General features: G+C 49.9%; 1 protein-coding gene across 1 annotated transcript; it reads right to left on the reverse strand.

Annotated features, from left to right (window-relative positions):
- TMEM86A (transmembrane protein 86A) lies at positions 900-5,965 on the reverse strand. The gene is made up of 3 exons (XM_003122930.3): positions 5,750-5,965; positions 3,358-3,622; positions 900-2,472 (listed from the first exon to the last, which is right to left on the reverse strand). The coding sequence occupies exons 1-3, from the start codon at positions 5,768-5,770 to the stop codon at positions 2,036-2,038; spliced, it is 723 nt and encodes a 240-aa protein (XP_003122978.1). The 5' UTR covers positions 5,771-5,965; the 3' UTR covers positions 900-2,035.

The following is a 14,598-nucleotide window of genomic DNA, read 5'->3' on the forward strand; positions in this document are numbered from 1 at the left end:
CTGCCAGGGATCCCTGTAAAAACCCTGGTTTGAGGGAGCTCCCATTGTGGCGCAGCAGAAATGAATCCAGTTAGAATCCATGACGATGTGGGTTTTATCCCTGGCCTCACTCAGTGAGTCCGGGATCCGTGAGCTGTGGTGTGTAGGTTGCAGATATGGCTTGGATCCCGCGTTGCTGTGGCTGTGGCATAAGCCAGAAGCTGTAGCTCTGATTCAACTCCTAGCCGGGAATCTCCATCTGCTGCGGGTGTGTCCCTAAAGAAAATACAAACTCTGGTTTGAAATATACTGATTCATCTAACACCCATATGGGACTTGAGTCCCTATCACATCCCCACAACAGTACAGCTCCTCAACTGATGGTGTATTTACCACTAGCCCATGCTCCCCTTTCTAGTTCTGGTTTAGGGAGCTGCCTGTTAAGATGCAAATGCTCCTGGAGTGGCATGACATGTTATTCTACCAGGGCTTTATGTCAGACAGTCTGATCTCATTCCTCCCAGCTGTTCAACTGAGCCCAGAGTCCAAGGAGAAAGGAGATGCTTAAAGGGAATCTGGATCAGGCCTGGGATGGGGAGGGGAGGAGGTAGGTAGCGGTAGAGGACACTGGGTAACTAAGAGTCACTAAAGATGCTGGACTTCCATGCACAGGGGAGTGCATCAAGGACAAATTTGGTTGGTGGCAGATACTGCCCACCCCCCCATCCTCCTGAACTACATCCTCACACATGACCAGGAAGTGAAACCCACTCCAAGCCACACAGTGTTATCAGAGCCAGGAAGCCAGCATGGTGCCAAGATGCATTGGGCAAGACTGTGACCCAGGCTGTGGGGACGTCCAGGGCCCCTGGTACCTTGCCCCCATCCTCTTCTCCAGGACAGGCACATGACACACAGGCAGACAAGCAGGGCAGCCAATGGCCCTTGGTTTTTATTTTTTATTTTTCACATGAGCAACAGGATGGAGTTGTCCCATCCTGGCTCCTCTTGCATTGAATGTGCCTTGGGTCTTATGACCCTAGAGTGTCATTAGAGCCCCCTCCTCTTGCTCCCAGTGCAGGAGGGGCAAGAAGGAAAGAACTGAGTGTATGTGGAGAGTGCTCCAGCTCTCGAAGCCAGGCTCAGCACCCCCCAGCAGCTCCCTGAGGCCCTCTCCCTATAAGACTTTGACACACAGCAGGTCAGAGACAGCTGGCAGAGAAAGACACAGATAGGCTGGGAGATGACACACAGAACTCACACACGCATGTGCACATGTGTGCACACACACAACATGCATGCACGCACACACCCATGCACAGGCTGGCCCCTTCCTTTGGCATGGTTCACCCTAGCCCTAGCGATAGGGTCTGAGGGTGGTGGTGTGGGGCCTGAGCTCTGGGCTGGCCTTCAAGAGAGATGGGACCAACCTGAATCCTTAGGCCCCCCAAATTCCCAGGCCAAAGAGGTCCCCAATCTTGCCTTCCTGCCTAGACACCCCTTCACCTTCCCACCCAACACTTCAGAGATTGAGATTGTTCAAGTAACAAGGATAGATGTGGGAAATGGAGACTCCGCCCTCCTCCAATCTTCCCGACTAGGGGCCTGTGACAGGGGCTTCACGCCCTGGATGCGGGTCATCCCAGCACAGACTCTTCCCCTTCTCCCTCAACTCTGTGCGGATCAGAAAGAAGGGAAGTGGGTGAGTCAGACTCTTCCATCTAGAAGAAGTGGGGGAAGGTCAAGGGGCTGAGCACCATGGCCCTCCAGAGGGGCTTTGACCGTCTGGATGGTGTAGAGGTGGGGAGATATATCTTCTTCTGGCCCCAGAAAGGGGCATTAGACTGGCCCTTTGTAGTTCTCAGCTTTGTCCTGGACCACTAGCTTTACTAGAAAGATCCTTTTTCCTGTTTACCCCCTCAAACTTGGGCATTTCTCAGGTGGTACCTGCTGCCCTAGGCTGGTACTGCAGCCATCCTGAGCCAGCTCGTACAAGTTCCCAGTTTCTGGACCCCAGCCCCAGGAGAAGAGAGAGGGGTGACCAGAACCTGGCCCCTCATTCAGCCTTGCTCAGTCTGTAGTCCTCCACTGGCTCCCGGCTCTCGACAGCTGACAGGGCGATGAGCATCTGGGCAGCATAGTAGGTGGACATGATGAGTGCCCGCGAGTAGGGCACAGGAAAGCAGAACTTGTTGAGGGCGATGATCAGGTCTGAGATAATAAAGAGCAGTGCCCCACTGCCCGCCGCCAGCTCGGTCCAGCGCCAGGCTGCCCCCACCAGCTGCAGCCCTGCCATAGCCCGCCAGCCCATGAAGCCGATCAGGGCCACATAGATCCCCACCAGGTAGGTGAAGGCACCTGAGAGGCCTGGGTAGAGGAAGGCATAGCACAGGCACGCCAGCACTGCCATCACCAGGCCTGTCCGAAGAGCCAGTGGCCGCATGCCAAAGGCTGAGGTGTAGAACATATGGGTCACGGCAAACATCAGCAGACCTGGGAGCGAGAGGGGATAACGGCGTGTTGAAGGCCAGCTCAGGTGAGTCCTGAGTAACAGGGGATGGGGTGGGAGTAGAGAGCTTGGGATAACCCAAGAGATTCCTTTTTCTTTTTTTTCCTTCATTTTTGGCCACCCTGTGGCCATATGGACTTCCTGGGCCACGGATCAGATCCAAGTCACTCTGGGGGAGGAACCTATGCCAGATACTTTAACCCACAGTGTCACGTCAGGATTAAACCTGTGTCCTGGTGCTGTAGAGATGCAGCCAATCCTATTGTGCCCCAGCGGGAACTCCTTTTTTTTTTTTTTTTTTTTTTTTTTTTTTCCCTTTCCCAGGAGTTTTCATTTGGGAGTAACAGGAGTGGGAAGAAATCCATGAAGGTAAAGACCGCCCACCAACTTTTCTGTGGCACTCCAAGCTGCTCACCATATCACCACAAGGTCATCCTCCAAAAGGGGCCCCAACCGTCTTTAGCCTCAGAACTCCTCAAATTCCCTGTATTCTTGCTCAAAAACTCCCTTCCTGGAGTTCCCGTCGTGGCGTAGTGGTTAACGAATCTGACTAGGAACCATGAGGTTGCAGGTTTGATCCCTGGCCTCGCTCAGTGGGTTGAGGATCTGGCATTGCTGTGAGCTGTGGTGTGGGTTGCAGATGCGGCTCAGATCCTGCGTTGCTGTGGCTGTGGTGTAGGCCGGCAGCTATAGATAGCTCTGATCGACCCCTAGCCTGGGAACCTCCATATGCCGCAGGAGTGGCTCAAGGCAAAAAGACAAAACAAAAAAACAAACCAAAACAACTCCCTTTCCCAAATCCTGGTCTCCTAGGATCCTCTAGTCCCCAACCCCAGGATTCCTCCCACGTAGCTCCTGCGATGACTGACCGTGCACGAAGTAGCCCTGGTCCTGCCAGATGAGGAAGGCATCACCTAGAGCAGAGAAGACGAGCCCCACAAAGATGCGGGTGGCACTGGGGTGGGCCAGCAGGAATCCTAGGCCATGAGCCAGAAGAAAAAGCCAGAGGCAGAAGATGGGCAGGCACTTGATGAGGGCGCTGATCCATGATGGGCTGGATGTAGGCAGCCAGAGCACAAAATACACGCAGATGGCCTTGAAGAAGGGCACCAGCTTGGGTCCCTCACTCTTCACCTGGAGAACACAGGACAAGGGCAGCACTGAGAGTGTGGGAGCTCAGAAGCCCAGAGGGGGGTTCAGAGCCGCAACCTCACCCCAGGCATCCACTTCAGAGACTGGCCCACCTCTCAAGCAGGGAGGATTGAAATACAACCCAGTTTGGCCTGCCCCAACCAGCCAGCAGAGTGCGAACAAGCCCATCATTACCCAGAGGCCTGATTAGGAAGAGAAAGGGCTTCACTGTTCCTGCAACTCATGTCCTTTTTTGGCCCTGGGGCAGAACCAGAATCGTCACTCACTAGGCAAAAAAAATACGACTTTGGGCTAGGGGGTCCATCCTGCAGCCCAGTGCTTCTTCTCCCTTTCTGCCCCCATTCTCTCCCTCCTCAAAGCCCCTTTAGCCTCTCTCTACCAGCATCAGCCCCCAACTGTCTGGAATAGAGTAGAGTCAGCAGGATCCACAGAGATGCCACAACTGGCCAACTCGTGATCCTCAGCAATGGGGACAGGACACCAGCTCAGGGCCTGGAAACACCAGGTGAGTGCCAGGAATGCGTGAAGGTAGGCACTGCCAACCATTTTGGCCCCCACAGCCTCTCTCCTCGGCCAGTCTGCAAGTCAGCCTCCCATCCAGCTGCCCCAGCCTAAAGTTACCATCAAGGGCAAGGAGAGGAGACAGGGATGCTGCCTACAGAAATGGACCCATGAGTTGGGAGCAAGAACACTGTCCCTGAAATGCCAGCAATTCAGGCATTGGAGGGGTTGGAGGAGGGCGTCAGGCAGTCTCATTTCCCAGAGAATACGAGCAACTCAAGGCACTTCAGAAAAAAAGGCACGAAAGGGAGGGAGGGGTTCTCTTCCCAGCTTTTGATCTGAAGCCAGCAGACGGGCTGGGAGGAGAGGGAGGAACTGAAAAAAGGAAGTTGGAGCAGCTGATTTGGTCTCAGCAGAATTATGGGGGAGAGCAGCTAAAGAAAGGTTGTTGTGTCCAAGGCCATGCAAGCTCACTGCAAGCTGAGGGAGGGGGCTGCTACTGCTATTCAGAATCCATGATCCACTGAAGCTCCCTTCCTTGGGCCTCTGGTACTGGGAAGCGATTAGGAGCAGCTGAGGTTCCTGGGATACTCCTGCTCTGCCCAAAGTGATATGCCTCTGCAGGGGTAAGTCACCCAGTACAGGGTTCTGGGTACACAGACTCTCAGACCACCAGTCCCTGGTTACCCAGGGACTGATCAGGCTGTGAGGAGGTTGGGAAGAGGCAAAAGGTTGGGTCAGGGTCTAAGCCCATCCTTGCTCTGCCAGGGGTGAGAGCAATGAGAAGAGATGACTGAGTTTCTTCCTGTGGAGCGTCCCTCATGCCGGCTGGTCAGGACAGGGACATAAGCAGATGAGCAGACAGCTTATCCTCAAGGTCCCCTGATCGCCCCAGTATCCACCTGCCAGCCCTTGGAAGTATCTACATCCCTCCCCCCAGCCCCATATTTCCTAGAAGGAGAAACAAGCAGTAGTAGCTGGGGAGGCTTCCGCAGTCAGAGAATCCAACACTAGAAGGAGGAGGGGGACGAGGGAGAGACAAAGGTTCAGGTGAGAAAGTCTGAACAAGGAGAAGTGTCAACGGAGAACGACCCCTTTTCCTCCAACGCGTTATCAAGGCTGCTAAGACTCAGAGGCGTCCCCTGCACCGCCCCTGATTTGTTTACAAGATGAGGAAAGGGAAGAAACAAATTTGGAACAGGATTCTCAGGAGGTCCCAGTCACCCTCCTGCCCTCCCCCGCCCTCTCCCAGGCTGGGCTGTGATCTGCCCACGCACAAGCCCGCGGCTCGCTGCCGTCCCCTTCCTCTCCCCAGCAGCGACCCAGCCGACCCGCGCCAGACACACAGAGATCAACAAAGTCACGCTTCCGAGTCACGTGCCCACTGTTTTCCTCCCTCCCGGGAGACGGCCGGGGGCGCGCGGAGGAGGGGCGCCGAGGTCTGGGATGCGGGGGACCGTGACAGCACCGCCTCCCGCCTGGGGACGCTGGCAGCCACGGGATCCCTGCCCTTCCCCGGCCCCCGGCGGCTTGGCCTTCCGCAGTCCAGTCCCCAGGCCGGTGGGCTCCGGCCGCGCCGGACACTGGTTCGCTGGCTCGCTCACTCACCACAGTGACCGGAGAAACCATGGCGGCAGAGGCGGAGGCTGGCACCCCACTCCGGGCTGCCGCAGCCACGGCGCGTCCGCGGCCAGGTAAGGCGGCGACGACGCAACAAAGCCTCGGCAACCGACAATACCTCCCGCGCGCCGGGAGCTGAGGAGTTGGGTCTGAGATCCCCACGACGTCACTGCAGACACGGCCAATGAGAGTTGGTGGGGGCCAGACTCGGCTGGCGAGGCGGGCTAGGCCCCGCCCACTCCACCCCCCACCCCGCCCCTACTGCCCTGTGCAAAGAGGCATCTCCCTGGGGACAGGCGATGGGGCCCTCAGGGCCCCGCCTCTCTGGGAATGTAGGCCGAGGCATCCCAGAAGGTAACCACGACCCCAGGCCCTGGGTGAGAACAAAGATTGGCCATGAGCCAAACACATTCCTGTCATGGACACACACGGCTACACACATTTTTCTAAAAACCCCAGGATGAGAGGCAAAGACAGATTCCCTTCAGCCTATAAACATGCAACAAGGACACAGTGGCAAGTAGATCCACAATCTTCACCACGTACAAAGACACATCCAAATGGACACGCGATAATCAACAGACTCACAACTTTGTTCTTTTTCTTTTCTTTTTTTTTTTTATCTTTTTAGAGCCGCACCCGTGGCACATGGAGGTTTCCAGGCTAGGATTTGAATCGGAGCTGTAGCTGCTGGCCTACCCCACAGCTCGCAGCAACACTGGATCCTCAACCCACCCAGCGAGGCCAGAGATGGAACCTGCGGCCTTATGGATACTAGTCAGATTGGTTTCTGCTGAGCCAGGACAGGAACTCCAGACTCACTTTCTTTTTTTTTTTTGGCTTTTTGCTATTTCTTTGGGCCGCTCCTGCGGCATATGGAGGTTCCAGGCTAGGGTCCAATCGGAGCTGCAGCCACCGGCCTACGCCAGAGCCACAGCAACGTGGGATCCGAGCCACGTCTGCAACCTACACCACAGCTCACGCAACGCCGGATCATTAACCCACTGAGCAAGGCAGGGACCGAACCGCAACCTCATGGTTCCTAGTCGGATTCGTTAACCACTGCGCCACGACGGGAACTCCAGACTCACTTTCAATATGAAAACAGACACATGGCAGCCCCATAGATCCACACATAGGCATAAACACATCATAGGATCACAATCACCCTTAGGTGCCAAACAGGTACATAGACAGAAAACTGACAACCACAGGTCTACACAGACACGTATATAGGCATGCAGCAGCCTATAGACATGAAAAAAACACGGTTACTCAATTGCCCTTAAGCACCTCTCGCAACTCAAGAGACAACTGGAACACACACAAGAACATACCAGAAATGGTAGGCAGACCCAAGCATACTTAAGGACCCAAAGGAGTGTGAACTAAGTCTGCCAAAATTGCAACTTAAGCAGATTAATGTTGATATTACACAGATTAAAGGCACACAGGCACATATGGAACTAAATGTGTTTAGAATCATGGGAATTACATAAGAACTGGTAGGCAGTCAAATGGACTGGGATCTAGTCCCAGTTTTGCCACTTCCATGCCGTGTAGTTGGGTGAATCAATTTCCCTCTCTGGCTTTGATTTCTTCATATATAAGATAAGCAGATGATCTCTAAGCTTCCTCCCAAGTCCAACGTGTGTAGGATGGTGAAGGGTGAGGGCTGCTGGTTTCTGGAAATTTAAGTCCAGGAGCCTTCCCAGAGATGGAAATTTCAGATACATCTTAACCACTGGGCAGTAGGCGGGAAGTAGCTGTGTGTCAGGTTTTGGGAATTGAGATGGGGTAACCAGCCCTACTTAATTCTAATTAGCAGCCATTAAGGAGTTTTAAACATCCTTAGATGGGGACACTGAGGCTCTAGTGCTGGACCCCTCCCTGTGCTGGCTGGAGAGAAACCCACAGACTGAGGTCTCCTATGAGCCCCTCCCACAAAGGGCTGCCTTTTTTTCTTTTGGACCCTTCCTAATTTCCCTAAGGCCTGCATGGTCTACCTAACGCCCTCTCAGAGCAGGGGGCAGCCCTCTTCTAGTGATAGAATTGACAACTAGAGGGAGTTCCCTGGTGGTCTAGTGGTTAGGACTCAGTGCTTTCATCACTGCAGCCCAGGATCCACCCCCGGCCTGGGAACTAAGACCTCCACATCAAGCAGCTGCACACCACAGCAAAAAAAAAACAAACAAACAAAAAAAAACAAACACCTGACAACCAGAGATGCAGAGCCAGGTGCAATAAGGGTAAGGATCAAGGCTTGGGACTGAGGTTCACCCACACCCTTACTCAATCCCTCTCAGGCTCCTCCTACATAGTATCCCAGTGGTCTGTGAACTCTGCCTACTCTTCTTTCTTTCTAGCCAGATGCTATGGGTAGATTCATCCTACCAGAATAGGAGACTAGAATTGTTGCCAAAGGCTTTATCATACACACACACACACACACTCTCTCTCTCTCTCTCTCTCTCTCTCTCTCTCTCTCTCTCTCTCTCTCTATCCTGCAAAGTGTGCTTCCTGGAAAGACACTGGATTGAAAGTTACAAATATTGGGAATTCCCATTGTGGCTCAGCTGGTTACAAACCCTGCTAAGTATCCATGAGGATGCTGTTTGATTCTTGGCCTCACTCAGTGGGTTAATCATCCAGCATTGCTGTGAGCTTTGGTGTAGGTGGCAGACCCGGGCTCAGATCCAGCATTGCTGTGGCTGTGGTGTAGGCCAGCAGCTGCAGGTCTTATTCAACCCCTAGTCTGGGAACTTCCATATGCTGCAGGTATGGCACTAAAGTGCAAGAGAGAGAGAAAGAAAGAAAGAAAAAGAAAGAGAGAAAGAGAAAGAAAGAAAGGGAGAAAGGAAAGAAGGAAGGAAGGAAGGAAGGAAGGAAGGAAGGAAGGAAGGAAGAAAGGCTACAAATACTGTAATTTCTCCTCTTCTCCTCTTTTCCTCTATGACTTACTAGTTATACAACTGGGCACATAACTTCTTTAGAGCCTAGTTTTCTCATCAGTATAATGGAGGAATTGGACAAAGACATGTCAGTTTTCCAGCCCAAACCTGTATCCTTAACCCTGCCCGCATCTCTACCATCTCATCAGTTATATACTTGAGTGTACCAGCAACCTGGCTGATATAGTCACCAACAAAGCAGAGGCACTGCACCTTTCCCCCAAAGAAAGAGCTTATCTAATTTCATTCCTATGAAGAAGATTTCTTGTTTGTTTCAAAACAAAATTGTAGGGGTTCTATTGTGGTGCAGAAGATTGGGAAACCAGTGTTGTCACTGCTGCGGCTCAAGCTGCTGCTGTAGTGTGGGTTTGATCCCTGGCCCAGAAACATCTGCATGTCACAGGTGCAGCCAAAAAAAATAAATAAATAATTGTTTTTACTGCACAGTGTTTTTATGTTGGCTTGCATATTGTAGAAGGCAGAAAATGAGATAGGGCTGCCTGAAACTAGACATTCTTTTCTCTCTGTACCCAAAACTACTTCTCTCACACAATTTTTTTTTGATATATAAATTTGTATTAGTTAGAGTACATTGTGGCAGCTACAAAAAGTGAATTAAGCAAGATAGAAGACAATCTTGAATAGATATTTGTTAAATGCATAATTAGCTCGAGATACTGTTTCTGCCCACATTGCTAGATTTTTTTTTCAGATTTTGATTTTTTTCATTATAGTTGATTTACAGTGTTCTGTAAATTTTTTTTTTTTTTTTTTTTTTTTTGGTGTTTAGGGCCGCACCTGTGGCATATGAAGGTTTCCAGGCAAGGGGTTAAATCGGAGCTACAGCTGTCAGTCTATACCACAGCCACAGCAACACATGATCCTTATCCCACTGAACGAGGCCAGGGATCAAACTTGCAACCTCATGGTTACTACTTGGATTCATTTCCACTGCACCACAATGGGAATTTCTATTTTGTTCTTTTTTATGGTTGAGTAGAATTCCATTATACCACATCTTCTTAATCCATTCATCTGTTGATGGACATTTAGATTGTTTCCATATCTTGGGTATTTTGAGTAGTGCTGCTGTGAACATAGGGGTGCATGTATCTTTTTCAATGAAAGTTTTGTCCAGATATACACCCAAGAGTGGGATTGCTGGGTCATATGGTAGTTATATATTTAGTTTTCTGAGGAACCTCTATACTGTTTTCCATAGTGGTTGTACCAATTTACATTCCCACCAACAGTGAAGGAGGGTTCCCTTTTCTCCACACCCTCTCCAGCATTTGTTATTTGTTGACTTGTTAATGATGGCCATTCTGACCGGTGTGAGGTGGTGCCTCATTGTAGTTTTGATTTGCATTTCTCTAATATTTAGGGAATTTTTTTTGTAATTTTCCCTTTACTTGCTTGTCTCCTCTATAAAAATGTGAGCCCATTCATCCATTCATCCATGCACTCATTCCTAAAAACAAATGTTTTGGAGTTCCTGCTGTGGCGCAACAGGATTGGCGGCATCTTGGGAGCCCGGGGACACAGGATTGATTCCCAGTCCAGCACAGTGGGTTTAGGATCTGGCATTGCCATAGTTGTGGCTTAGGTGTCAGCTATGGCTCTGATCTGAGCCCTGGCCCGGAAACACATAAGCCATGGGTCGGGCAAAAAGAAAAAAAAAAAAGTTTATTTTGCACCAAGTATGTCCTAGCCACTGTTGGGCATTAGGGTTTAAACATTTCAGTAAAATACAGGTTCTGTCCTCACAGAGTACAGTTCAGGTAGGCAAGTAAATAATAGTTATGGAGTGTGGCAATTGAAATAATTGAGGCATGAAGGTATGTCGCCAGCGACATCAGAAAGACGTCAGAATCATGCATTCTGCCTGGAGGAGTTAAGTAAGTTGGGGCTAAATCTACAAGGATGAATTGGTATTCACTGAGTAGACACTCAGGTGCCAACAAAAAAAATGTCACTTGCCTTCTGCCTCTACAAGGTCACTAGTCACTAGAGTTGCTGACCTTCAACACACCCTGAAAGAAGTTCAAGGTGGAGGTCAGCAATGAAGCACCTTGTGGCTCTGGGAAAAAAGTGGCAGAAGGAGCCTTCAGATAGATATTTTCAGGAGAAGATTTTACGAGTTCAAATTCTTGCATATTCTCATATCTAGAAAAGCACTAAAATCACTAAGGAGACATCTGCTCCTGGTGACTAGCAGCGACCTTCTGCCAAAACATGTGCTTCACTGCACATATTCCCCTTCCCCAAAATCATGTGTTATGCTGACCTCTCCCACCTCTTTGGATCCGTTCCCCAGAGAGACTGTCTCCTGGGCTATAGTCCTCATTTTGCTCCAAATAAAATGTAACTCACAGCTGTCAATTTGTGCATTTTTTTTCAGTTGACATATGCAGAGGGAATTACATGTATACATAGAACAGCAAGACATGCACTGAATTCAGGGAAATCCCTGTAGTACTAGGGTGGGCTGTGGAGTGGAAAAGGTGAAAAAAGAATAAGCCAATTCAGGGAGTTCCCGTGATGGCTCAGTCAGTTAAGAATCTGACTTGTATCCATGAAAGGGCCTCGATCAGTGGGTTAAGGATCTAGCACTGCATGAACTCTGGTGTAGGTCAGAGGTGCAGCTGGGATCTGGCATTGCTGTGGCTGTGGTGTAGGCCAGCAGCTGCAGCACCCATTTGATCCCTAGCCTGGGAAACTTCATATGCTGCAGGTACGGCCCTAAAAAGAAAAAAAAAAAAAAAAAAAGAAGAAGAAGAAGCCAAGTCAGGAGTTCTTTTGTGGGGCAATGGGTTAAGGATCCAGCATTGTCACTGCCAAGGTTCTGGTGGCTGCTGTGGCTTGGGTTCGATCCCTGGCCTGGGGAGTTCCAGATGCCGCAGGTGAGGCCAAAAAATAAAATAATAATAATAATAATAATAATAATAATAATAACAATAAAAGTCAGAAAGGATCCAAATGTTTTGCTAGGGAGTTTGGACTTGACCCAGTAGATGAGAGGAAGCCAGCTGTTTTCTATTCCTTAGCTTCTCTGATAGTTTTCCATTCTCACACACCAGACACATGGATGATACACAGAAATGGTGACCGACCATCATTCTGGGCTTGTCTTGCTTCCTCCTATGAGACTTCTTCTTTCCCAGTAGCCTCTTCCATCTCTGACCACCATGGTTTTGCCCCAGGATATTTTCTGTTCACGTGGTTTGCCCCACTTGGCATTGTGATCCAGCTCTAATCTGTTTACCTGATTCCTGACCTGAGGCTGGATCTCAGCTAATTTCTTCATATCTGTTCCATGCCCCCAAAACATTTCTAATCAACTCTCAGAGCCACCCTACCCCATCCCACCCCTGCCCCACCTGGAAATCCAGGGAGGAAAATCAGACAAGGATAAGAAATACTAAGGAGGGTGTGACAAGTTTAGATGTTCTGATAACAACATGGGAGGAGTGGAGTGATGAGTTTTAGAGGTGAGCTGCATGTGTGGGCCAAGTGGAGACATTTGGAAGGAGCTGGATACAAATCTGGAGCTTGGGACAAAGATGAAGACAGGGATATGGATTTGAAGGCATAGCCATTCTGACTGAAGTCTATATGGATGCCATGAATCAGGGAGGTCTTGAGGGGGTAGAGAGGGGGGACCAGACCAAGCCCTGAAGGTCATGACATTTAAGGGTTTAAAAAATAAAATAAAATAAAATAAAAAGTAGGCATTCCCATCATGGCGCAGTGGTTAACAAATCCAACTAGGAACCATGGTGTTGCAGGTTCGATCCCTGGCCTTGCTCAGTGGGTTAACAATCCAGTCTTGCTGTGAGCTGTGGTATAGTTCACAGACGCAGCTCAGATCCCTCGTTCCTGTGGCTCTGGCATAGGCGAGCAGCTGCAGCTCCGATTAGACCCCTAGCCTGGGAACCTCCATATGCCGCAGGAGTGGCCCTAGAAAAGGAAAAAAAGACAAAAAATAAATAAATAATAAAATAAAATAAAGGAATCAGGAAGGAGACAAACACACAGGTAACCAGGCGGACGTTTCTGACACTGCAAGTATACTCACAACCATCAGGGGAAGAGACAGACCCAGAGAAGCGTATGCTCACACAGATGATCCTATGGTATTTGTGGTTTGGGTCCCTCTTTCTAGAACAGGTGACGGATGGTGGTTCTGCTTCCCTGCGGTGGTAGGTCAGAAGCTTTGAAGACAGAAGACAACAATGACCCATGTTCATCGCTGACTGTGTACTCCATCACCTTATGGTCTGTGGGAGGTTCTCCTCTCTCAACCCTGCCCCAGGGCACTCCTGCGCTCTCTGCTTATAGGAGTCAACCCAGGAGCACTCAATTCCAGTATTACCCATCTTCTGAAGACATTGGTTCCCGAAAGCCTCTGTCATTCCAGAGCCCACCTGGGCTAGGCAGGTGAGCCCACAGCTGATGTAGCACATGATGCAGTATCTACTCCTGGAGACTTTAGGAAAAGACAAAGATTTTAGCAAAACTCACATTTCCAGCTTCTGGGCTCGGGGCCAGACACACCTGGATTCCTTTTTTTTTAACCACACCCACAGCATGCAGAAATTCCTGGGCCAGGGATCAAACCCATACCACAGAAGTGACCCAAGCCACAGCAATAACAGTTCCAGATGCTTAAGCTGCTGAGCCACCAGGGAACTCCCATACCTGTGTTCTTAATACTCTTTTCTTTTTCTATTGACAGGGGTATCATTATATCTGCAGACATAAGTGAATTTCTCTAACTTTAAAACTACCAAATTAAGGGTCTCCTAATGGGGTTCAGTGCCAGGAATGCCTAAGGAGGGATCCCTGATTTGTATAGGGTGTATGGGATTGGAAAACCTCCAACATCCAAGATTCTAGATTCCAAACTCTGTGAAGTCCAAGTGTCTTAGTAAGTCCTAGTACTGGGGTCGTCCAAGTTCAGTTGTCTCACCAACAACTTCTGTTCCCTTCCACCAACCCTCTCCATTCAGACCCTAAGCTCCCTGAGTTGTGCATTTGAGTTGCTCCCTCCTCAATGCTAGGAAGTTAGTACAAGGAAATAGAAACAAGAGGAGTTCCCATTGTGGCTCAGTGGTTAACGAACCTGACTGGCAACCATGAGGATGCAGGTTTGACCCCTGGCCTTGCTCAGTGGGTTAAGGATCCGGCATTGCCGTGAGCTATGGTGTAGGTCTCAGACACGGCTGGGATCCTGCGTTGCTATGGCCCTGGCGTAGGCTGGCAATTACAGCTCCAATTGGACCCCTGGCCTGGAAACCTCCATATGCTGCAGGTGTGGCCCTAAAAAGAAAGACAAAAAAAAGAAAGAAAGAAAAGAAAAGAAACAAGAAGAAGTGTTTGGGGGTTGAGCAGGAAGATGGTTTTGAGAAACAAAAACCAAAAACACCTGGAAAATCCCATTCATCAAGCCCCAGGATCCTGAATGAATAATTCTCTCCACTACATCAGTGCCTTGAGGACCAGTCTTGGGGTAACAAATCAAAGTAGACCCTTCCATCTTTTCCTCTCAAAGACCCCGTCTTCCCAGACAGATGATCACCCCTGACCAGACTCTTCTTCTAGTTACCTTTCTCAGATACTGTCATTCATTTAAACGACTGGTATTTATTAACCACTTACAATGGGCCAGGCTGGATTGGGGCCACAAGAACAGAACAAACTTGCCCTGTACATTGTGGAGTCCATGGTCCAGCAGGAGAGGCTGATGCAATGACTAAAGCCTCAGCTTCCCACCCCACTCCCCTCAATCTCCAAGATCAAAATATTGAGCAAGGAAGTGGGGTCTGGCTGGGCCGGCCGGTCCTGGCTGGACCTTCCAAAAGCTTTCTCCTGACTGCACAGGAA

The sequence above is a fragment of the Sus scrofa genome, chromosome 2, assembly GCF_000003025.6.
Source record: "Sus scrofa isolate TJ Tabasco breed Duroc chromosome 2, Sscrofa11.1, whole genome shotgun sequence".
NCBI classification, from domain to species: Eukaryota; Metazoa; Chordata; class Mammalia; order Artiodactyla; family Suidae; genus Sus; species Sus scrofa.

Excerpts from the sequence above, each read along its gene's own strand:
- TMEM86A (XM_003122930.3), bottom strand. The coding sequence starts at position 5,770 with ATGGTTTCTCCGGTCACTGTG. Across the intron at positions 3,623-5,749 it reads TGGTTTCTCCGGTCACTGTG|GTGAAGAGTGAGGGACCCAA; the intron begins GTGAGTGAGCGA and ends TGTGTTCTCCAG. Across the intron at positions 2,473-3,357 it reads CCAGGGCTACTTCGTGCACG|GTCTGCTGATGTTTGCCGTG; the intron begins GTCAGTCATCGC and ends TCTCGCTCCCAG.